Source organism: Conger conger, chromosome 7 (assembly GCF_963514075.1).
Source record: "Conger conger chromosome 7, fConCon1.1, whole genome shotgun sequence".
In the NCBI taxonomy this organism is placed as follows: domain Eukaryota; kingdom Metazoa; phylum Chordata; class Actinopteri; order Anguilliformes; family Congridae; genus Conger; species Conger conger.
In genome coordinates this window covers 6,774,915-6,798,103 of record NC_083766.1, presented here as the reverse complement: position 1 = coordinate 6,798,103, position 23,189 = coordinate 6,774,915, and the positions used below count along the sequence as shown (strand labels likewise).

Genomic DNA, 23,189 nt, shown 5'->3' with positions numbered 1-23,189 from the left:
TCCAATGTCCCTGCTCCTGTTACATCACCTGCTCAAACAAACAACAATGACCTGACATGACTTTGGCTGGAGGCTTTTAAGTGTAGTAACTATGGCTTGTTTGTGCATGTGTGTGCATGTGCCTGATTGAAAGTGTGATTCTTTTATTTTATTAGCTTAACTTTTTATTAATCGTGTTTTTATCCATACATAGTACAACATGGAACATCCCACTGGGTAAAAAAAATGAAAATTGTTTCCTTGTCTTATGTACAGAAAGCATCTTCATCATGCAATCAGTAGATGCATGGCCTTGCCCGTTCTGTTCTGAATATTAATACTGTAACTGTGACAGGAGCTAGGTAGCTAACTTTAACTAGCAGAGTTGGCTTGTTATTTACTTGGTAATGTAGTAACTTTGCACCAGAACCTGTGACCACCTTCTCTGTGATCTGACCAGCGGAACAGAGCACAGAGATGGGTATTATTACTTTACATGTCATTTGGCTGACACTTTTTATCAAAAGCGACTTAGAGTTGATTTAGACTACGCAGGAGACAATCCACTCCTGGAGCAATGCAGGGTTAAGGGCCTTGCTCAAGGGCCCAATGGCTGTGTGAATCTTATTGTGGCTACACCAGGGATCGAACCACCAACCTTGCGGGTCCCCATCATGTACCTTAACCACTGGGCTACAGGCCACCCAAAAACTGCCCCTAAGGCTTGGGAATTAATATGGGGCAGACACCCCCCGTAACAGCTCCAATGTCTCCTTTCATCCATTTCATGTAATCTAGAGAGCACAGTGTCAAGTCTGTTAAATGGCCTTGATAGTAGCAAAACTTTAACATTGGAAAAATTGCAGACAATTTGTGCTTACAAAACAGTGCACACACTGCTGAAATAATTCCACTAAAATGTGATCCACATGATGTTAATATGTGAATGAAAGAAAGGCTATGGTTGAAGGCCGCACATGATTCCTTCAGTCACACAATTCTGGATTATGCTCAATTGACGGGAGCCAAAACATAGAAATGAAAGGTGGAATTCATTTAATTTTTTGTTAAAAATGCACATCCTGAGAGCCGCGGTGGCGCAACAGGCTAAGACGCAGCAGACTTGCGGTTGCAGTTTGCTGCAGTTGCACACAGGGGACCGGGATTCAATTCTCGGTCCTGCCAAAAGCCAAGTTTGGCTGGCTCATGTGGAGCAGCAATAATTGGCTCGCTGCTCCAGAGGGAGGGACTTGGTAGTAGATCGCTGCACAAAAACAAGCACCTTGAGCGCCTTGGAATCACGGTCACGACTTGGGAGGCGAGACGGCTTGAAGAAGGCGTGTCGCTCTCCTGTCGGCCGCCGAGGGACGGGTTGTGGGCGGTGTATCTAATACTTGCTCTAATTGAATCAGACGGGGTCCAATTGGCTACCAAATTGGGAGAAAAAGGGAAAAAAATCTGATTAAAAATAAATAAAAATACACATCCTTTACTGCAAATGATACATAATTAGCCAACGTGGAACCGATTTTTAGGGCGGCACGGATGGTGCAGTGGGTATCACTGCCCCCTCGCAGCAAGGAGGTCCTGGGTTCGAATACCTGTCGGCCGGGGCTTCTCTGTGTGAAGTTTGCATATTCTCCCCGTGTTTGCGTGGGTTTCCTCCGGGTACTCCGGTTTCCTCCCACAGTCCAAAGTCATGCAGGTTAGGCTGATTGGAGAGTCTAAATTGCCTGTAGGTATGAGTGTATGAGTGTGTGAGTGAATGGTGTGTGTGCCCTGCGATGGACTGGCGACCTGTCCAGGATGTATTCCTGCCTTTCACCCAATGTATGCTGGGATAGGCTCCAGCCCCCCTGCGACCCTAAATGTAGTCCAGTCAATTGTCATAATGTATGTACAGAATTGTAGATCAAGTGTATCTCTCTGGTGGGAAATTACCTACTTTGGAGGACATTGCCAAGCGGTAACAATGTGCAACAATGAAAATCATCAAAAAATTGAATTTTCTTCAAAATTATTAGGTTTTTTTAAAGTCAGACCTATTTTTTCTGGATTGAATTGATGGTCAAATAAAGGTTAATTTATTATTATTATTTTTTTAATAATCATTTGATCTTTTTTGTTTCAATAATTCCCAGAAAAGCGACAAAACAGCACGAAACATTTGAACCTTTTTTTCTTAAAAATATTCATTTTTTTGTAGTCTAACCTATTTATTAATGGATCTAATTGATATTATTAACTTTGAAAACTTACGAACTTATATAATAGGCTTTTGATCACTTGTTTTAAAATATTTCACATAAAATCAACATTGTACAATGTGCCACTGAATACATATTTGATTCACCGCGTCCGTATCTCACCGCTTTACAGTGCGTATGTTTGTACGTCGGCTGGCGTTGTCACAACAAATTCTATCCCCCTTACAAAACTTATCCCCACTTATGCTTATTGACAGAGTAATGACTAAGCGTATGCCGTTCATAAAAAGACACGCTAGCCAGTTGACGCTACCGTACGCATCAGGGGAATGTATCTTATCGATCGCATCAAAGCAACCAACAGATAAAGCTTGGCAACCACGCTGTTGACTTGACGCTAACTCATGACGTTAATTTACGCATGAGGGGAACGTGACCCCGGAGGTGATACGTTTTGTAAGGGGGATAGAATTTCTTGTGACAGCACCTTCACGAGTGAGTGACCTTTCGGTTCCACTTCCGGTAAGCCCTCCACCCATCACACAGGCTACTTGCTGAATACTGTGTTCAGCTCTAAGATGATGTTAAGTAAATGATCAGATCACCACATATAACATATGATGACAACGGGGGGGCTAAAACAACATGAGATGCAGAGAACAACAAAACTGGGAGAGATCAAGTTTAATACGCTATAGGCCCACGTATACAGCTACATATTTCAGCAGTAAGCCAACACGTTGATATTTTTAAGAAAGCCAGTGACTGTCTGCTGCCCAGCACTTGCTTGGGCTTCTTTTGTCTTTGGCCATGATGGAGCTATAAGAAGGCAAAGAACAGGGATGGGGAAAGCACGCACTACCATTAGGCTATATTGCCAATATTAATGCTAACGTTTTCGAAGCTGAATGATAGCCAACTAAAGCCTTAGCGTAGCTGGGATTGTTTCCCACAAACATGCACAATCTTTTTCGCTGTCAGCATCTAGCGCCATTCGTTTTCTGTGTTGCTTAATTGGTGAAAACATTCCGCTGACATCAAATTTAGGCTAGACAGCGGGGAATGGTCGCTTATGCATGAAGTAGGCTTTTCATTTGGCTGATTGTGGTTCAGACAACATCGAGTTAACAAAAAACAACTAGCAAAACCTGGCCATCAAAGCGCTTACAGTGGAAGTCGCCTCAACCACCACCGATGTGTAGCACCCAACTGGGTGATGCATGGCAGCCAGTTTGTGCCAGGACATTCACCACACACCAGCTAAGGTGGAGAGGGAGAGAACAATGTTTTTGCCAATTGAATCAGGGGATGATTAGATGGCAGGTTGAAAGAGCTAGGGTTAGGAATTTAGCCAGGACCACCATTCACCATACAGACCATTCAAGGGCATGCTGATGAAGGATTGAGCTCTGCCAGGATTTCCAACCAATGAAAAAACAGTTTTATTTTACATTTCAATTCCATGTAGTGAAATATTATTTTCCGAGAGAGGAAAATGCTTCACAACAGAAATAATTTAAAAAGCAGACACACAGCACAGTGTACAACATGCGACTCAGTTTGGGTCTCCTGGGTGCTGTTTTAAAAAAAGAAATGGAAAACAGCATCTGAAATATAATTAAATAAATTCATATATAAAATACAGTTAAATATTACACATTAAATAATGCTACCCTTTCTAAAACACTTGCAGGTATTCTTTCAAACTACTTTTCAACACTGCTGTTATCTTTTAGCTATTTAATTATTGGCACGGAAACCAAAAGTGAAGTAGTATAGAAAAAGGGGCCTGAAGGTCTGATCTCTCAGCCCATATATGAGTGGGCTCAGACATCTGGGGAAGATGATCAGCCCCAGAAAAATGACATACTGCACGTTTAAAGCAGCAAATAGGTCCAAGTGTGGACGTACTAGTGCAAAAATGGTGTTCGAGAGAATGGAAGACAGACAAAGCCCCAGCTGAATCAGATGCAGCAATACTGTCCTGTGGGCCTTAGCAGCTGAACATTTGTCTGAGGAAGCTGATCTCGCAGCCACAACAATGCCAATGTACGTGTACACAATGGTGATCCCCCCTGACAGGAAGTAGATGATTGTGAATGCATTATTTACGTCCGTGAACTGATCGGGCATGGATAATCCTGAGCAGAAGTCCAATGTGGAGACAAGTGGTCCTGAGATAAGGAGCAAAATCAGGTTGGTGAAAGCCTTCACTGAGCCCAGCGCCCACACAATGGCAATGGCCACGCCCGTCCTCCTGCACATGGTGATCTCAGCATGCCTTAGGGGGAAGCAGATGGCGATGTACCGCTCCAAAGCCATCACGGCCAAGCTGAGTGGGGAGATAAGAGAGATGACGCCTCCAGCAAGCATCACAAGGGCACACACAATGCTGCGTATGGACAGCCTGGCGATGGCAAAGATATACATCAACATGCAGTAAACCAGGGTCAGAGAGTCAGCGAACAGCATGTTGGTGAAGAGGATGTAGCGGGAGGTCTCTCGGAAGATGGCCTTACTCCTCAGGGTGATTAACATGACAAAATTTATGTAGAGGAAGAAAAAACACGGTGTCATGGACAGGGCGGCTTTTGCCGGAATATCTTTGGTGAAGACTGTGGCGTTCACCATGCTTCAGCTGAGCCTGATGAGAGATAATAACAGAACTTTGTTGAAACAATTGCTTTAGGTATTGTATTATTGTTATCTCAAATGACATTCTTACCAAGTACAAAAGGCAATTCTAACTTTTGGTTTTTTCAATCACAATAAAAGTCAATAGTGAGATTCCGTCTTAGCTGTTTTCAAATATAAGTAAAAAATAAAAATAATAATACCATCAAGGAAGGAAGTCATAGATATCATTGGTTATAGTCTAAATAATATTCTGGCTGTTGGTAACCAGCTTATTATTGTCAGTCCTATAAGAAAGAAACTTTTGTGAAACTGTCAGTAACACTTGCATTCAGAATCAGAAGATTAGACATTCACTGAAATATCTCTTCTTAAGTACCGTGCATGAAAAACAAATCCATGTACAACCCTGAATTACTCACTATGCAGAAGAATTCTGTGTAGAACTCTCTCCAGGTAGCCTCGTTGAATAGACAGAAGGCTGTTAGAACCAGCTAACATCCTTATTTGACCATCTTTGCACAGGATCATGTGGCCTTTGACAGCATTACGTCAACACATCATTACCCACGACATTGCAACTAAAACAGGGCTCATTAGTGAAAGGCAGAAAATGATCTGTGTATGTGTGTGTATACACTGTATATTAATGGGGGGGGGGGGGGGGGAGCATATTATAAATACTGTACATTATAATAAATCAGAGAGAGACATGTCAAGTTCAATAAGAATTTAAGTTAGCAACAATGGGCACTTATTTTCTTATGTTCCGAAACGTTTCGATATAACATGCATTAAGCGGACACTTTATTAGGTAGACCTGTACACCAGCTTGTTAATGCAGATGTCATGTGGCAGCATCGCAATGCATGAAAGCATGGAGACATGGTCAAGAGGTTCATTTGTTGTTCAGACATAAAAGGGCATTTAGTGTAGTGGTTAAGGTACTTGACTGGGACTCGCAAGTTTGGTGGTTCGATCACCGGTGTAGCCACGATAAGATCCGTACAGCTGTTGGTCCCTTGAGCAAGGCCCTTAATCCTCCCCTACATTGCTCGAGCGGAGGATGTTCACTGTTTGTGTAAAAAGGTCAACCTAGGATATACTTCCTGGAGCCAAGACCCTGCTCTTGACCGGGGAATTACCTAGGATGGACATGGCTGAATGAAAGGGGGGATCACGGGTTACTCAATCCAGGATTCAATCAAGGAACCACATTGCCTACGACCTGAGGCATGCTAGTTTGTTGGCAATGATGCTTTAAGATTCATTTTAACTTGTGTTTTAATTATCAGTTGTGTCATTCTTTATTAAAAGAAAATTGTTTTGCAATATATGGTTTCTCTACCTTTCTAGTACTAGGCAGCTAATATTTTTAATATAGGCCTACGTTTCAAGAACAGTCCATCAACTGTATTTGTCCTGTGTGTATTTATGTTTATTCTTGTTATTTATTCATTTTTGAAATTGGTTTGTGTTTTCCTTTACAGTTCTCATTTGGCATCCCCTGTTATGTCTGCGTCTGAATGTTTACCAGTCTAGTCACTCCCCTGTCTGCGTGTCCCACTATTCGGGTGGTTACGGTAGTTTTCGGGTTTTCAACATTCCTTCTAAAACTCGCGATTCTTACTTCCTGCTTTTTCTTGGTATGTAAATGTTGTAAAGCACGATTTTTACTAACTACTACTAATCTAGGTTTTGTACAGTACTAATCCGATTAATACACTTACTGTCTGTCTAACTAACTAACTAACTAACAATCACTTTTATTGGGTAGTTTAGAAATATTCATGTAACTAACTCACTAACGCAATCTCTTAGTATTTCTGCACTGTTCTGTAACTCCGCCTCCCTATGCTATCCCTGATCACTCGTTTAGTTTCAGCGAAGTGTTCGCACCTGTCTCTAACTATCACTACGTCTTCAAACTATGCAAATGTCTGCTCCCTAATCCGGAGCCATATGTTTTACATGTTTTGTTACGTGCATTCAGTCCGCGTTTTCGTCTCCCTCCCGTTATTATGTTATTACCCTATTATGTTTCCCCACCTGTTGTCTATTTGTTTAGCCCACCTTTTTCCCAGCCCTGCCTAGATTGTCACCTTCCCTCATGTATGTTCTTTGTCAGAACGTTGATCAGTTTTAGTGCCAAATACCTCGTAAGCCTAAGGCTTGAGATTCTTGATAGTTTCTGGATGTGATGCTCTGACTTGTGGTAGAACCTATGCACTTGTAAGTCGCTTTGGATTAAAAGCGTCTGCCAAATGACTAAAATGTAATGTAAAAAATGTAACACCCCTTTGCCTTTTGATTTCCAAGCCTGCCTTGCCCTTTTATTTTGTTTGCCTTTCTGCTTTTCTGGTTTTCAACATTCTGCTTTGTTTTCTGGTTTTGATTCTTGCCTTCGTCCTTTTGTACTTTAGCCTTTTGATTTTCTGGATTTTTGACCCCTTCAGCTGTTTTTTCGACTATTCTTTTGCCTTTTGTTTTTGTCTTTGTATTGGATCTCCTGGCTACGATTTCGGACTATTAAACACGATTTTGGATTATCCTGTGGTCTGCGTTTGGGTTCTCAGAGCCGTACATAACACAAAGCTTCTAACAAAAAAAAAAAGCAGGCTATATATTTTCAAAACATTATAAAATTAATTCTTAGGAAGATGCTAGATTCAGTCAAGCACATATTACATAGGGGATACAAAAATTATAACTCAATGCATGTTTATGCTAGAGCTCTCAAATTGTGTCTGTCCCTTCCTTTTAGTAAGCAATAATGTACACATTTACTTCAAAGCCAATCCATCTGATGAGGATGAGCTTTGAATTAATGCTTGGCTATGAGATTACTGATTCACAAGAGGCATAGGAAGAGACTATAGCAACCTCATGGTGCTGGTGTATATTTTACTTGCATACCTAAATATAAACAGACAACAAGTTTAATTGACATGCATCTTGTTCTAGTTTTTGTTCCAAATGACACAATGGCACAAATGGCACAAATATTACATTTCCCTAGTCAGACAATAATACTTGCTCTTAAATGTAATACATGCTTTTACTGACTAAAAAAGAAAATGTACATGTCCACCCGGCGTGCACTTTATTAGGTATTTTTGACTTATTTTTTAGACTTCTACTGCTGTAGCCTATCCACTTAGAGGTTTCACACATTGTGTGTTCAGAGATGCTCTTCTGCATACCACTGTTGTTATGTGTGGTTATTTGCGTTACTGTCACCTTCCTGTCATCTTTGACCAGTCTGGCCATTCTCTGTCTGACGTCTCATTAACAAGGCATTTCTGCCTTCTGGAGCAATGCAGGGTTAAGGGCCTTGCTCTTACAGTATTGCAGATTCAGTATACCTCTCTTGTGGGGAATTACCAAATTCATTAAAAAGGTATTCCTTTTTTCAGCCTGCAATTTTCAGTCACTACGGTAACAGCATATGCCATTTGAAAGCATTATATCTCAAGGTCAGAGCCTTTCTTACTTGCATCACTGCTATGTGTGACAGAAGTATATGAAATCCAGCCATAGTCACAGCACAGCACACCCCATAGAGAAACACAGGCTCAAAATAAGACGGCACAATTAGTCACAGGATTCTGGAGTGGCCAATTCATAATTAATGAGATGGTTAATCATGGAGCAGGGGAGTTTGCAGGGTCAAAACATTTTAATGAAACTCTGGAGCTTTCTCTGTGGGGCCACCTTGTTCCTCACGTGAGGCCATGCACAGAGCCTGGGACCAGATTACTCTGCTCCAATGTCCCTGCTCCTGTTACATCACCTGCTCAAACAAACAACAACGACCTGACATGGCTTTGGCTGGAGGCTTTTAAGTGCAGTAACTATGGCTTGTTTTACTGTGTGTGCATGTGCCTGATTGAAAGTGTGATTCTTTTATTTTATTAGCTTAACTTTTTATTAATCGTGTTTTTATCCATACATAGTACAACATGGAACATCCCACTGGGTAAAAAAAAAGAAAATTGTTTCCTCCACCCAAAAACTGCCCCTAAGGCTTGGGAATTAATATGGGACAGACACCCCCCGTAACAGCTCCAATGTCTCCTTTCATCCATTTCATGTAATTTAGAGAGCACAGTGTCAAGTCTGTTAAATGACCTTGATAGCAGCAAAACGTTTACATTGGAAAAATTGCAGACAATTTGTGCTTACAAAACAGTGCACACACTGCTGAAATAATTCCACTAAAATGTGATCCACGTGATATTAATATGTGAATGAAAGAAAGGCTATGGTTGAAGGCCGCACATGATTCCTTCAGTCACACAATTCTGGATTATGCTCAATTGACGGGAGTCATTTGCAAACGTAAGAGCATTGCTGCTAACTTGAGGTTGATGGTTGATATTGCACTTCGAGTGGAGCCAAAACATAGAAATGAAAGGTGGAATTAATTTTATTTTTTGTTAAAAATACACATCCTTTACTGCAAATGATACATAATTAGCCAACGTGGTACAGATTTTTAGGGCGGCATGGATGGTGCAGTGGGTAGCACTGCCGCCTCACAGCAAGGAGGTCCTGTATTCAAATCCTGATCGGCCGGGGCCTCTCTGTGAGGTGTTTGCATGTTCTCCCCATGTCTGCGTGGGTTTCCTCCGGGTACTCCGGTTTCCTCCCACAGTCCAAAGACATGCAGGTTAGGCTGATTGGAGAGACTAAATTGCCCGTAGGTATGAGTGTGTGAGTGAATGGTGCGTGTGCCCTGTGATGGACTGGCGACCTGTCCAAGGTGTATTCCTGCCTTTCACCCAATGTATGCTGGAATAGGCTCCAGCCCCCCTGCAACCCTGTTCAGGATAAGCGGGTTAAGATAATGGATGGATGGATGGATGGAACAGATTTTGCTCAGTTATTTTCCGACAAAAATATACACCATATATTCACAGAAGAATGGTAACAAGATAACCTTTATTTATGCAGGGAAGTCCTACTGAGATCAAGGTATGGTAAAAGTACATATATGTACAACACAACAACATTATGTAAAACGGGTGCAGGTTTCAGTTTTTTAAAGAATGGGTGATTTAAATGATGCGTTCATGTGGACCTGTTACAAAGCCTGCATAGATGGTCCAGAAGCTTACCATCTTAAGTGTTTTGCAAATAATGTGTCCATTATAGGCATTTCTCAGAATTTAAACCAGTTTAAGATTATAGAGTGACTGTAAGCTTGCAATGAGTTGAACGACTCTTGAAGGTTTCAGAGAAGGAGGCTGTACAGTACAGTACTTAGGCACCTGTATAACATTCTGTACAGATAAGATTCTTTCAAAAATAATTCAATGAAAGGTCCTAAATAACCATACTATACATTTTACATTACATTTTAGTAATTTGGCAGAATAGTTAAAAACTGAATCAAATCAATATTTTTTGTGACCACAAAAAACCTTTGTATAGACTTTGGTTGGCTCTTTGCTTCTGATCTCAGACAGCCTTGATCACGTTTTTATGTAAAAAGTGGTAAATTGCTTACAGTAATATATATATATTTTATTAAATCCAAAAATGTCTCTGTAAAATTAAATCTTTTGGAAAATGAATTTTGAAATCACAAATATGTTCTTTTATACTAACACATACAATAAACATATATATAATAAAGTCTAGGGTGCCTAAGACTTCTGCACAGTACTGTATGAGAAGTGTAAGCATTTGAGGAAATGTTGATTCTGATATTCTATTATATTATAGTGTGCAAAATGAAAAGCATTTTTAGGAATGTCAGCAAAAACATACTATAAGTCAGTCAGTAAGTAAGTCAACCGATTGACTGCATGTTATTTACACTGTATTTCACATTTTCCCTGTACAAAAAGATTGACTTACATTATTTTGGAAGTATTGTATCTATACACTCATAACTGGCTTGACTGTGCCTCTAAAGCTGAATGTGAAATGATATTGGAAAATGGGTCTGAAAATCTGATCTCTTAGCCCATAGATAAGAGGACTGAGGCATCTTGGGAAGATGACCAGCATCAGGAACAGGACATAGTTTATGTTAAAGAAAGAGATCCGGTCCATGTGTGCAAATGCTAATAAAAGTACAGGCTCGTGTAATAAGGATGCAAGATATATCCCTAACTGAAACAGATGCATTAGTACTGTTTTATTGGCCTTGGTGACAGAATCTTTGCTTGAGGCGGCAGACTTGGCCACCAGGGCAATGCTGACGTATGTGTAGAAAATGATTACTCCCACCATCAGGAAATAAATGACAGAGAAAAACGTATTTATTTGACTGTACACTTTCAGAGAAAAGATCAGGGGTCGTGAACAGAAGCCCCACGTTAATTCAAAATTTGATCCAGCTATCACGAAAGCTAAGAGGTCGGCAAAAGAATTTAGTGAGCCCACCAACCACATAACAATAATGGCGCCTCCGGTCCTCCAGCACGTGGCGATCTCAACATGCTTTAAGGGAAAGCAGATAGCAGTATACCGCTCCAGAGACATCACAGCCAGGTTGAGTGGAGAGACCCTCATGACGACGCCGGCAAAAACTACAACAACCAGGCACGCAATGCCACTGAAGTACAGTCTTCCCACAGCCAAGATATAAAGAAATAAAGCTACGAGAAGGCTCAGAGTGTCCACAAAGAGCATGTTGGCGAAGAGGATGTAGCGGGAGGTCTCTCGGAAGATTGGCTTACACCTCAGGGTGAACAACATGACAATGTTGATGTACAGGAAGAATAAAGTTGGCGTCATGGAAAGTACTGCTTTAAACGGCACCCCCCTGTTCACTTTTGTGATGTTAGTGTATAACTGTGGACTGGAGCTCGACATTTTTTGTCTGGTGAAGAGGATAAAAGAAAAATGTTATTTGCTAGATGACGCTTCATTTATTTCACTGTGATTTACTGTGTTCAGAGACAAATAGTAACTTTAGCAATGTAAACATGTCAAAAAGCATTGTGCCTTCAGAACAGGCCTAGCTTACCCTTACAGTTTTTAATATGGTAGTGTATATAAAAAAAAAGCTTCATACAAGGTAATTACAGAACCAATGACTAGAGATTCCATCCCTTCATTATAAATAATTTAAAAGTGCTTTATAAATGCTATCCATATATTATTGTTATTATTATCATTGTGTTTTTTTTTGTTTTTTTTCTGAAAACCGAAATTATTGGCACCCCTCACAAATATTTTAAATAAAATGTAAATATATTTAACATTTTACAAATATTTTAAATAAAAATTTTTTTTAAAATTTTATTTAATTCAGTTAATCTCAGTCTAACGGAAGTATATTGTGTCATTCCATCCGTTCTTCTTTCATATAAAAATGAGGCACAGGTGTAGCACACAATATCCCTTTGTCATCCATCACCATAGGAAGAGCCAAATAACTGTCAACTCAATAGAGGCTGATGGTAATTGGCCATCATTGATAATGAGTGGTAATAGGTTCCAAAAATATACATAAATGGTTAAACATGCCACTAAACGTTCCAATAAATAATAATAATAATAATCCATCCATCCATTATCTTAACCCGCTTATCCTGAACAGGGTCGCAGGGGGGCTGGAGCCTATCCCAGCATACATTGGGCGAAAGGCAGGAATACACCCTGGACAGGTCGCCAGTCCATCGCAGGGCACACACACCATTCACTCACACACTCATACCTATGGGCAATTTAGACTCTCCAATCAGCCTAACCTGCATGTCTTTGGACTGTGGGAGGAAACCGGAGTACCCGGAGGAAACCCACGCAGACACGGGGAGAACATGCAAACTCCGCACAGAGAGGCCCCGGCCGACGGGGATTCGAACCCAGGACCTCCTTGCTGTGAGGCGGCAGTGCTACCCACTGCACCATAATAATAATAATAACATAGAATGGTTTCAAATTTGCCTGTCAAAGGATGCAAGTGCATGTTGTCCCCATGAAAGCCCTTACTGAGCACAATAAACAAGACCAATTGTCTGGAAGTTGCAGTCTGAACTGAATATGATAGTGTGTAAGCACAAACCCAAGGATATCAATAATCTTGAAAAGTTCTACATGGGGAAATGGTTAAAAAATCCCTCCAAATATGTTCTCTAACTTCATCACAAATTATAAGAAAAGACTCACAGCAGTCATCTTTGCCAGGGGTAGTCACACAAACTATTTATATAACATATAAATAATATAACAGGTGTGCCAATAATTGAAACCTGTTTTTCAGGGAAATACATTTTTTACTTGAAAAATTTAAGATTTTGGTTGATTCTAAAAGATTTTGAATTAAGATCATTAATAAAGCACACTACAGATTTTGTCAAATAAAGTTTGTCAATAATGGTACAATTTATTTTTTTAGTTTACAGTATTTTTTGAGCATAGAGTATTTATAAAGGGTGCCAATTCTGAACCTGACAGTATATCTAAAGCTTAGATCAAAAACATACAATCACGTAAAACTACATAAACTTGTATAGAGACATACTCACGTTGAACTAAAGGCTCATGGCTAAACAGCGATGGAATAAAGGAAATCCTTCAGATGGAGGGAATAGATGAAGAAAGTTTGTGAGAAGTCATAACCGTCGTCCTTTTATCAACCATGCACATGACCATGTGACATCAGGTCACTGTGTCACGACACCGCTCACAAAATAGAGTTGTGACAGCTGATTAATTACGAATCATCCCTAGAGCAAATGGGTGATAGTATTGTAAAATACTATACAAAGGGTGAAGGTGGAGCACTAGAAACAAGGGAAAGGTCTTCCCAAATCTTTAGTAAGCTGCTTCTCATTCAGGAAAAGTAATTAGTTGATTGTTTTCAGAAATAATTATATTTACACATAAATATAAATGGTGAGCAAAACATTCAAGATGATTTTATTAAAAACAAAGATTTAATCTATTGAGCAGTGTAAAGTAATATAATGTATTTGTTACGACCAGCCAACACAAAATGGGAAAAGTACATACTCATGGGGGGCGACATGGCTCAGGCAGTAAGAGCAGTCGTCTGGCAGTCGGAGGGTTGCCGGTTCGATCCCCCGCCCGGGCTGTGTCAAAGTGTCCCTGAGCAAGACACCTAACCCCTAAATGCTCCTGACGAGCTGGTCGGTGCCTTGCATGGCAGCCAATCGCCGTCGGTGTGTGAGTGTGTGTATGAATGGGTGAATGAGAAGCATCAATTGTACAGCACTTTGGATAAAGGCGCTATATGAATGCCAACCATTTACCATTTACTCATAAAAATAGATGAATTTACCAACAAAAGACCAAAACAAGTAATATGGGCAGTGTGGAACTCCGATGGTAGCTGCTCTCCCAAGTCCATCATTCTGGCCAATCACCCACACTGTTCTTATCTTAACTCCTCCTAACCCATCAGCTGACTTGGCAGTGCTACCTTCTTGGTTCTGAAACCATCATGGCAAATCGCCCTATTGATTTCCAAAACAAAAAAGGATTTTATTACATACATCTAGGCTGTATTTTTAACAAAATGGAATCATTAACATAGGAATCATGTAAAACACGGTGCTATTCACTATATAGTGTTTTCCAGAACTTTCTACGACCTATAGATCGTTTTTGGTACTTTTTGCAGCATAATAATTTTGGTACTTTCCACTTTATATTAATTATTTTACTCAACTTTAGATTACACATGGGTCACTTATGCACTTCTAACACAAACTTATCAGCAATAAATCACAGACATACAGACATGCAAAACATTTGATCAATATTATCTTCTCATATTCTTTTCTAATATACAGACATACTAATCATTTGATTAATTATTCTCTTCTAAGTGAGTAAATGTACGTTGCATTCTTTGCATTCTTTGCTCTCATTTCAACAGTTTTCACTGTGGTTTCTTGCGTTTTCATAAGCTCGGCTATAATTAATGTTCTAGGTTCATTTGATTTGATAACAAGCAGCGTACATGTGATATATTGATTATAAGTCACTTGCATATAGATACACTTCTGGCATAAATCATCGAGAGTCCCGGAGAAATCAGCTGTAAAGGCATATCTCGCTCTGTGTCCTTGACTACACAGTTTGAGAAGCCTCCCACCGCCAGCCGGTTACATATGGGTCACTGTGTAATTCTAGCACAATTTAGCAGTTAATCAGTTTGAAACTATACAGGTTACATATCATACTTTTATATGGATATATTGATACACTTTTAGCATACATCTTCGTTTGAGTTTTGGAGGAACCAGCCTGCTCATCAAGGTTGAGTCTGGTTTTGACTTGTCATTGTTTAACATGCTTTTAGGAGGGAGATCTTTTGTTCTGTGAATTTTCCCCTACAAGATGTATATCATTTGATTAATGGAAAATTGTAAAGATGCTTTGTGCTTGTCTCATTATTTCCCTGTTTATTCAGGAACACATAATCTGCACTCAGGCCTCACCTGTGGGGCCTGTAACATCATCACAAAATATTTTCAGGCATAAAGTCTCAAGCCACCTGTCGTGGATTTTTGTAAAAAATGGTGCAGAGATGTTATTAACCTTCACGAATTACACTCTTTATTTTTGCAAGGAAATAGAAATTGGCGCCAAGCACAAGGTAGTTGCGCACCACATTCTTTCAGGCTCACACACCCTCAAGAGCAATTGACAGTCCGGCTTACTCAGTTTGCCAGCTTCGTATATGTCCAGTATTTCTACAGGACTGAGGTGGCAACCCTACATGTTACTGTCTTAGCGCCTCTGTTATCTGTGTTGATTTATGCAAGCCCAACAAACAATACACCATTGGAAACATAATTATGTTATTATCATTAGCTAAAATGCTACTCGGTCATCACTCTAATACAGTACCCCTAATTGGCTGTACGATGAGCAGCAGATATATTGTATCTGAGCGTACCTTTCATATGCTGAAGAGAAAACGTAAGGGGACTAGCCCATGAAACAAGCATTAACTAAAGATGGCTGCAATACAGGCCTGGTTTAGCATCACCAGAGAAGACACCCAGCAACTGCTGGGTGTTGCAGACTTCAAGCAGTCATTGCATGCAGAGGATATGCTACAAAATACTAAACTACTTTCATTTACATAACACTGCCGTGTCCCAAACATGATGGTGCCCTGAAATTAAAGGGATTATGTGTAAACAGTCCTGTAAATGTAATTTACTGACAATCTGCACTTTAACCACTTTCTTTGTTATTACAAAGCTCAAATTGTGGAGGTCAGAGGCAAATAAATGAACTATGGGTCTTTGTCCGAAACATTATGGAGGGAACTGCATTTTGAAAATGCAGCACATTTCAGCGAAACTATCTGGATGGACAAATGGTTCTCGGGCTGAGTGGAAGCATGCCTCAATTAAATTTTTGGGTGAACTGAATGAAGTTCAGACGATTCCTTCAGCCTCTGTTGTTACCTCAGAAGCACTCGTCTGTTATACTGTATCTTTTAGCATTGTTATGCTTGTTTCAGTTGCGAGTGTTTGGATTAAATGCTTAAATTCTGTGTGTTGGCCTTTGTAAAATCACCGTCAGTGTAGTCGTTTCCTAAATATGGGGGGGGGGGGGGGGGGGTACAGACATTTTCACGATGATTTAAAATCTCAATGTTGTTGTGAATTTCAGCATAGAAACAACCAATGAATTACACATTTCCGTTTAAATTGGGCCTAAACTCATAACCTCTGTTTTGGGCATTATACAAGTTTTTGCCTAAATATTAAAAATAGGAGTGTGTAAATGTGATATATAGAAATAATCAGTTATGAAACCTGTTATGAAACATTTCTCATAGAAACACTGCCTTCAGTACTTCATTCCTTGCAGAGGCCTGCAGCCACTGAGCCTATAACTTCTCCCCAACACCCTAAAGCACAAAAAATAATAAAAGTGCTGGGGAATAATTAAATCCTTTTGTCCCTGTCAATGGGCCATTAATATTTAATGCGATAGTTAATGATCTTGCAGGGGAACTGAGCAGAATCAAAATATTTTAATGGCACCTTGGAGCTTTCTCTTTGGGGCCACCTTGTTCCTAACATGACATGCGGTCATACAGAGCACAGGGATCTATTTACTCTGCTGCAATATTTCTGCTGCTGTTACATCACCTACTCAAACACAACACTGAAATCCTCTGTTTAATGGTTTGACAAAAGCTCTCTAAGCCTTTTATACAGTGATGACAATGCGCAGATATGAACTTAACCATAGGTTTTTACGTATGAAACACAGTAAAACAGTAAACAGAATATGCAACTAATTTGTAGCTAATGGGTATCTAAAAGTGACGGTTAGTATCCTCAATTGACAGTTTTGCATTTGACCAAACAATGATGAGCAGGTCTGCTAGCTTCACCCCATAGTCCCTGGAACCTTTTCTTTGTACCTTTCTGGAGGGATAGCTACATTTACTTCCAAGAACTATTCATGGTACTCTTCTTCTTGTATTGGAAACAGATCGAGAACCTGTGATTATGGGTACAGTACAGTACAGTACAGTACAGGATCATGGCATGATACAGTATTGTAAGGCATAGCAGTGGAAAAGGGGTTAATTTTGTCTGTTCTGGACGAGGAGAGAGTTAACTTCCCTATCACCATAAAAAGTGTGGATTAGCCTGAACCAATAATAATATATAACAAGGAAGGAATTACTACTCCTTGGATTTGTGTCGGGCCCCCAATTGTAACAATCAATCAGAGACATAGCCAAAAACATAGGTGTCTCAAAATCAACTGTTTGGTGCATTGTTAAGAAGGAAGAATGCACTGGCGAGTTCAGCAATGGTGAATGACTTGGTACACTATGGGAGACCAGTGTAGTGGATAACAGAAAAATTCAACTGAAAGAAAACTCTCCAGGATTTAGGCGTAGATCCAGGATGTAAAGACATCCATCAAGAGAACCTATGCTAGCATAACCTCAGAGGGTTCACCACAAGATGCAAACCCCTGCCAAGCCTCAAGAATAGAATGGCCAGTCTGGGCCTGTACTGTATGGGACCTGGTCATCATGTCAATGCCTGTCCGTTAAAAGATAACGCCTGTCAAGGGAAAGAGGGGGTCCCGATGGGCACTACCATGCATCCAAACCCCTCAACCACTCGCTTTCCTCTCCTGGGACAGGGTTCGCCACCAGGTGCAAGCTTTGATCGACTCCCCGGCACCACTACCGCTAGAAGGGGGTCTGTTCTCCCAGTCTGCTCCTGAGACGCAAGCCATGGACAAGTACATCAAGTCCCTGGCTGCTGGTCTGATCCGTCCCTCCTCCTCTCCTGCTGGGGCTGGCTTCTTTTTCATGGAGAAGAAGGACAAGTCCTCTGGACCTCTGTAATGCCTACCACCTTGTCCATATCCATGAGGGGGAAGAGTAGAAGACAGCCTTCAAAACCCCCAGTGGCCACTATGAGTACCTGGTCATGCCTTTCAGGCTCACTATTACCCCTGTTGTCTTCCATTAATGACGCCCTCCAGGGCATGATTTACAAATCTGAATTTGTCTACCAGGACGAACCCATCCGCCAAGTCCGCCAAGTCCTCAGCAGCCTCCTGGAGAATCGACTTTTCGTCAAAGCCAAGAAGTGCGAGTTCCACTGCTCCCCCGTCCAGTTCCTTGGCTTTGTTGTCTCCAGGGGGCAGATCGAGATGGATCCCAGGAAACTGCTGCCGTTGCAAATTTTGCCTCCAAATTTTGGCCCACCAACCGCAAGGAGCTGCGATGCTTCTTGGGGTTTTCTACTACAATTTCTACTGGAGGTTCATCAGGAACCTCAGTTCCATTGCTGCACCCCTGATCGCCCTGACCTCCAGCAAGGTTACCTTGCTGACCCCTGAAGCCAATGCTGCTTTTCTGGAGCACAAGAAGCACTTGTCCTCTTCCCTGGTCCTGAATATGCCTGACCCTGAGAGACAGTTCACCCTCGAGGTGGATGCCTCTGACACAGGAGTCGGAGCAGTACTGTCCCAGAGGACCCCGGACAACAAGGTCCATCCCTGTGCCTTCTTCTCTCGCCGTCACTCCCCTACCGAAAAAACTACCGCATTAGCGACTGAACTCCTGGCAGTCAAGTTGCCGTTTGAAGAATGGCGCCACCTGCTGGAGGGGGTGGCCATCCCGTTCGCTGTCTCAAGCGACCACCGCAACTTGGAGTACCAGAGGTCGGCCAAGAGACTCAACCCCCGCCAGGCCTGGTGGTCCCTGTTCTATAACCACTTTCATTTCACCCTCACCTTCCGGCCTGGCTCCAAGAACATTAACCTGACAGCCTCTCCCGAATCTCTCCTGGAATTGGCTCATGCTTCTCGTCTCACCTGCCGGATGCCGGTGGTTCTGATGATTGTGGACCGCTTTTCCGAATATGTCCACTTTGTCGCCCTACCGAAAATACCCACGTCCAAGGAGACCACTGCACGTTTTTCACCTGCACGGCCTACCCCTTGAGTTGACCTTGACCGGGGTCCTCACTTCTCCACTCAGTTTTGGAAAGCTAAGGAGAAATTCCGTACAGATATTAGGAAGAATTTTTTCACACAGAGAGTGGTCACTGTATGGAATAGCTTGTCAGGACATGTAGTGGAGGCAGAAACACTTGGGGGTTTTCAAGACCAGGATTGATACAGTGCTAGATACTATTTAGCTTTATGACAAACTAAGCAGTAGGAAATGGGAAGCATTGCTGGGCTGAATTGCCTGTTCTCACCATCGCATTATGTTCTGTTATGCATGCCTGCAAAGTCATAGAGGTGTAAAGATTGGTGTCCTTGTAATATCCGTCACTGCAGGACCTATTGGGTGATTAATCATTCATTACCTTCCACACACATAGACACGCACATCCCATTACACAGCTCAGAGGCGTGCCATTCTAAACACCCTGTATGTGACTGCATGACGTAACAGACGTAAACCATTTATATAAATCACAGTTACCCAGCACAAGCAGTATCTGACGATGACACGGCAACTTTGTGGTGTTTAAAGGTATTTAAAATTTTACTTCTTTCAGAGGACTGATTGCAGCTTTGTAACATCTGTTTTCATACATTACTGAACTGTACTGCATACAGTACTGTGCATAAGTCTTAGGCAATGTACATAGATTTTAAAATATATAAATTTGGTCTTAGATGTTTAGCGTTAGATTTTTATTTTTTTTCTGCATTAGTATGTCAATAGAAAAAAGTAAATTTGAGATTTCCAAGCATGCATTTTAATTTAAAAAAAAGAAAAAGAAACGTGACACATTAAATATAGTAACATATTAACATATCAACCACTTTTCAGATAAAAACTTGGTCAAGGTTGTCTGGGATTGCCTGGAGTGTCAGAAGCAATTGAGACAGCTAAAGTCTGCAGAAGAACCGTGGCAAGTTCTCCAATATGCCAACCTACCAGCCAATTTTCTTATAAAACTGCAGTTTACCTATGATAACTGATGCAGTATTAAAGGCAAAGGGTGGTCACAAAAAATATTGATTTCATCTTGCTTTTTAATTGTTTACTGCTCGTAAAGAATTACTATATTTCTGAAAGCATCTTTGCTTTACAGATTTTTTAAACATGTGCCAAAGACTTTTGCTCAGTAGTATATACAGTGCAGGCTGTGGTCAGTGTAGGGGTAGGAGGTGGGGTGCCTTATGTGTGTTGTCCTTTTTACAGTGAGGTCCATAAGTATATGGACAGTAGGTACAATTTCTGTTCTTTTGGCTGTACACATTTGTTTTGAAATTAAATGGTGGATTGGCATCCACTTCGGTTGATTGGTGTTGGAATTCCATCCCTTTTTATGTATAGTCCAACTTTTAGGGGACCAAAATTAATTGGACAGTTGGCTTCTCATCTGTTTCTGATTTATTCCTGTGTATTCAATCACTTCTTTAGAGTGACTTGCCTTATGTCTTGCCTTATGTCTCTGACTGTTTTTTTCTCTGCTTTTTAATGGGTTAAAAACAAATGCCAATAACAGATTCCAAAGACAATCACAAGCCTAGAATCAATACTTGATACTGAAAGCTTTCTTATACCTGTACTAAGGAAAATATTTAATACAACTGACTATATTGAAGCGGCTAAGAAGCCAACCGTCCAATTCCTTTTGGTCCCTTAAAATGGGGGGCATATGTATTAAAAACAATGTAATTCCTACACGCATCACCTGATATCGATGTAAATAGCCACAAATTAAAGGGGACAGTCTCACTTTAACCTCAAGTGCATATACACACTTTTTTGGCATATACTTAACATGTATTATGTGCTGTTTCTTAGTAAGTGAAATGCTTAATCATATTTATCTTTAATGCATTTCCAGCAATTCAGGCAAAAGCGATCCATGAAGGAGGCAAATTCATCTGAAGAACAACAAGAAGACTTCCATCTATATTTGGATATAGCGACCGTGACAAGAGTGGTTGTTGTGATTACAACCTCCATATTCTTCATTTATGTGAACAGCATCATGTTCTTCACCCTGTGGAACAAACCCACCTTTAGTGAGATCTCCCGCTACATCCTCTTTGGCAACATGCTATTAATTGATTCTGTCCACCTCATGGGCACCACAGTTCTGTACGCAATTGGTGCAGCACGCTTTCACCTGATCAAGGCTGCCTGCGCCCTGCTGACACTGATGCCCGCCACCACATACACCACCTCCCCCTTGAACCTGGCAGTGATGTCACTGGAGCGATATGTAGCAATTTGCTTCCCCTTGAGACACACAGAGATCGCCACACAGAGGAGGACAAACATTGCCATTGGAGTAGTCTGGTTTTTTGGCTCCTTAAACTTCGTCATAGACATGTTTTACATTACTGTTAAAAAACCACACTCTCTCACTGCACTCATAGCCTGCACACGGCCAGATCTGTTCCCTGCTAAATGGCACATAAAATTGGGCCAGGGCTTAAACAGCTTTTACTTTGTGGTTGTGGCTTTAACCATCATCTACACCTACATTGGCATTGTAGTAGCTGCTAGGTCAGTCTCTACAGACAAGGTTTCAGCCAACAAGGCCCACAAAACTGTACTGCTCCACATGTTTCAGCTGGGACTGTGTCTTACTTCTCTTCTGTATGGAATTTTTGAGAGTATGACAGTGACAAGTGGTTCGTCCATGTTCTTGTATTTGCAAATCTTAAACTTTATCTCCCTCATAATTCTTCCTCGATGTCTGAGTCCCCTCATTTATGGCTTGAGGGACAATGCCTTCAGGCCAGTGTTCCTCAGATACTTCAGCTGCAACCACAGAAAAATCAAACCTGATGTAGCAGGACACTGAAACATAAGAAAAGTAAATATTGTTCCAATAAAATGTTAAGATTAAAGATGTTTAATTTATGTGCATGTTTTTCCATCCTTTAAAAGATTTCCTAACAGTATTGGAATTGCCAGATTCAAGCTCTAACACAATTTATTAGTTCTATAGACACGTGGATCTGATTTATTTCAGGTAACATACTGGTATACTGTTGTGGCAGAATGTTTCATCCCATAATGTGCAAATGCATGTTATACTTTTTTTTACAAACTTGCTTACTATTAAGATATACACTCAGTGATCACATTATTGGGTAATTATAAGACTTTACTTATTTTAGCCACTCACTGGATATTTTTTGTTATCATTCTCGATACACTCTAGAGACTGTGTGAAAATCCCAGAAGATCGGCAGCCTCTGAGATACTGAAACCACTCCGTCTGGCACTGACGAACATTCCCCGGTCAAGATTACTAAGATCACATTTCTTTTGACCATGTCTGCATGCTTGTATGCATTGAACTGCTGCCACATGATTGCCTGATTAGATATTTGCATTAACAAGCTGGCGTACAACTCTACCTAATAAAGTGGTGACTGAATGTATAATGTTCATTTATTTACTTTCTTATTTAGGTGATCCAAATTTTAGCAGGATAAACAGAAACTTAGGACTTAACTTCTGAATAAAACAGACAACAGAAAACACAGATCATGACAGAAACAGCTGGGAAGACAACTGTCCTATTACTTTTGGTCCCCTACAATGGGGTGGGACTGTATACAAATGGATACAATACCTACACGGATCACCCGATATGGACATACCTTCAAATTAAAGGTGAATCTCCATTATTTAATTTTAAGTCCAATGTCCTGGAGTACAGAGCCAAAAGAACATAAATTGCGCCGCTGTCCAAATGCTTACACACCACACTGTAAAAATGATAGACATGGTATGAGAGAGAGAGAGCTACGGGGCTGAAAAGTAAAAGTTTAGTTTGATTTATTTTGCCTTTGTTATTTTGCCTTTATTATTTTTACCCAGATCCCGTGTGGCATCACTCTCGCTCTCTCACCCTTCCCCCGTCAGAATTCCCTTTAATAAAATGCCTG

General features: G+C 40.8%; 3 protein-coding genes across 3 annotated transcripts; 1 reads left to right on the top strand and 2 right to left on the bottom strand.

The window, feature by feature from the left end:
• Positions 1 to 3,926: 3,926 nt before the first annotated feature.
• LOC133132512 (odorant receptor 131-2-like) lies at positions 3,927 to 4,817 on the bottom strand. The gene has a single exon (XM_061247971.1). The coding sequence runs from the start codon at positions 4,815 to 4,817 to the stop codon at positions 3,927 to 3,929; it is 891 nt and encodes a 296-aa protein (XP_061103955.1).
• A 5,889-nt stretch (positions 4,818 to 10,706) lies between these two features.
• Positions 10,707 to 11,570, bottom strand: LOC133132511 (odorant receptor 131-2-like). Its single transcript, XM_061247970.1, has one exon. It carries the CDS (start codon positions 11,568 to 11,570, stop codon positions 10,707 to 10,709), a length of 864 nt encoding a protein of 287 aa, XP_061103954.1.
• Positions 11,571 to 21,145: 9,575 nt separating this feature from the next.
• Positions 21,146 to 22,093, top strand: LOC133132510 (odorant receptor 131-2-like). The gene has a single exon (XM_061247968.1). The coding sequence runs from the start codon at positions 21,146 to 21,148 to the stop codon at positions 22,091 to 22,093; it is 948 nt and encodes a 315-aa protein (XP_061103952.1).
• The last annotated feature ends 1,096 nt before the right edge of the window (positions 22,094 to 23,189 follow it).

What these genes read in the sequence shown, in the direction of transcription:
- LOC133132512 (XM_061247971.1), bottom strand. Translation starts at nt 4,817, where the DNA reads ATGGTGAACGCCACAGTCTTCACCAAAGATATTCCGGCAAAAGCCGCC.
- LOC133132511 (XM_061247970.1), bottom strand. Translation starts at nt 11,570, where the DNA reads ATGACGCCAACTTTATTCTTCCTGTACATCAACATTGTCATGTTGTTC.
- LOC133132510 (XM_061247968.1), top strand. Translation starts at nt 21,146, where the DNA reads ATGAAGGAGGCAAATTCATCTGAAGAACAACAAGAAGACTTCCATCTA.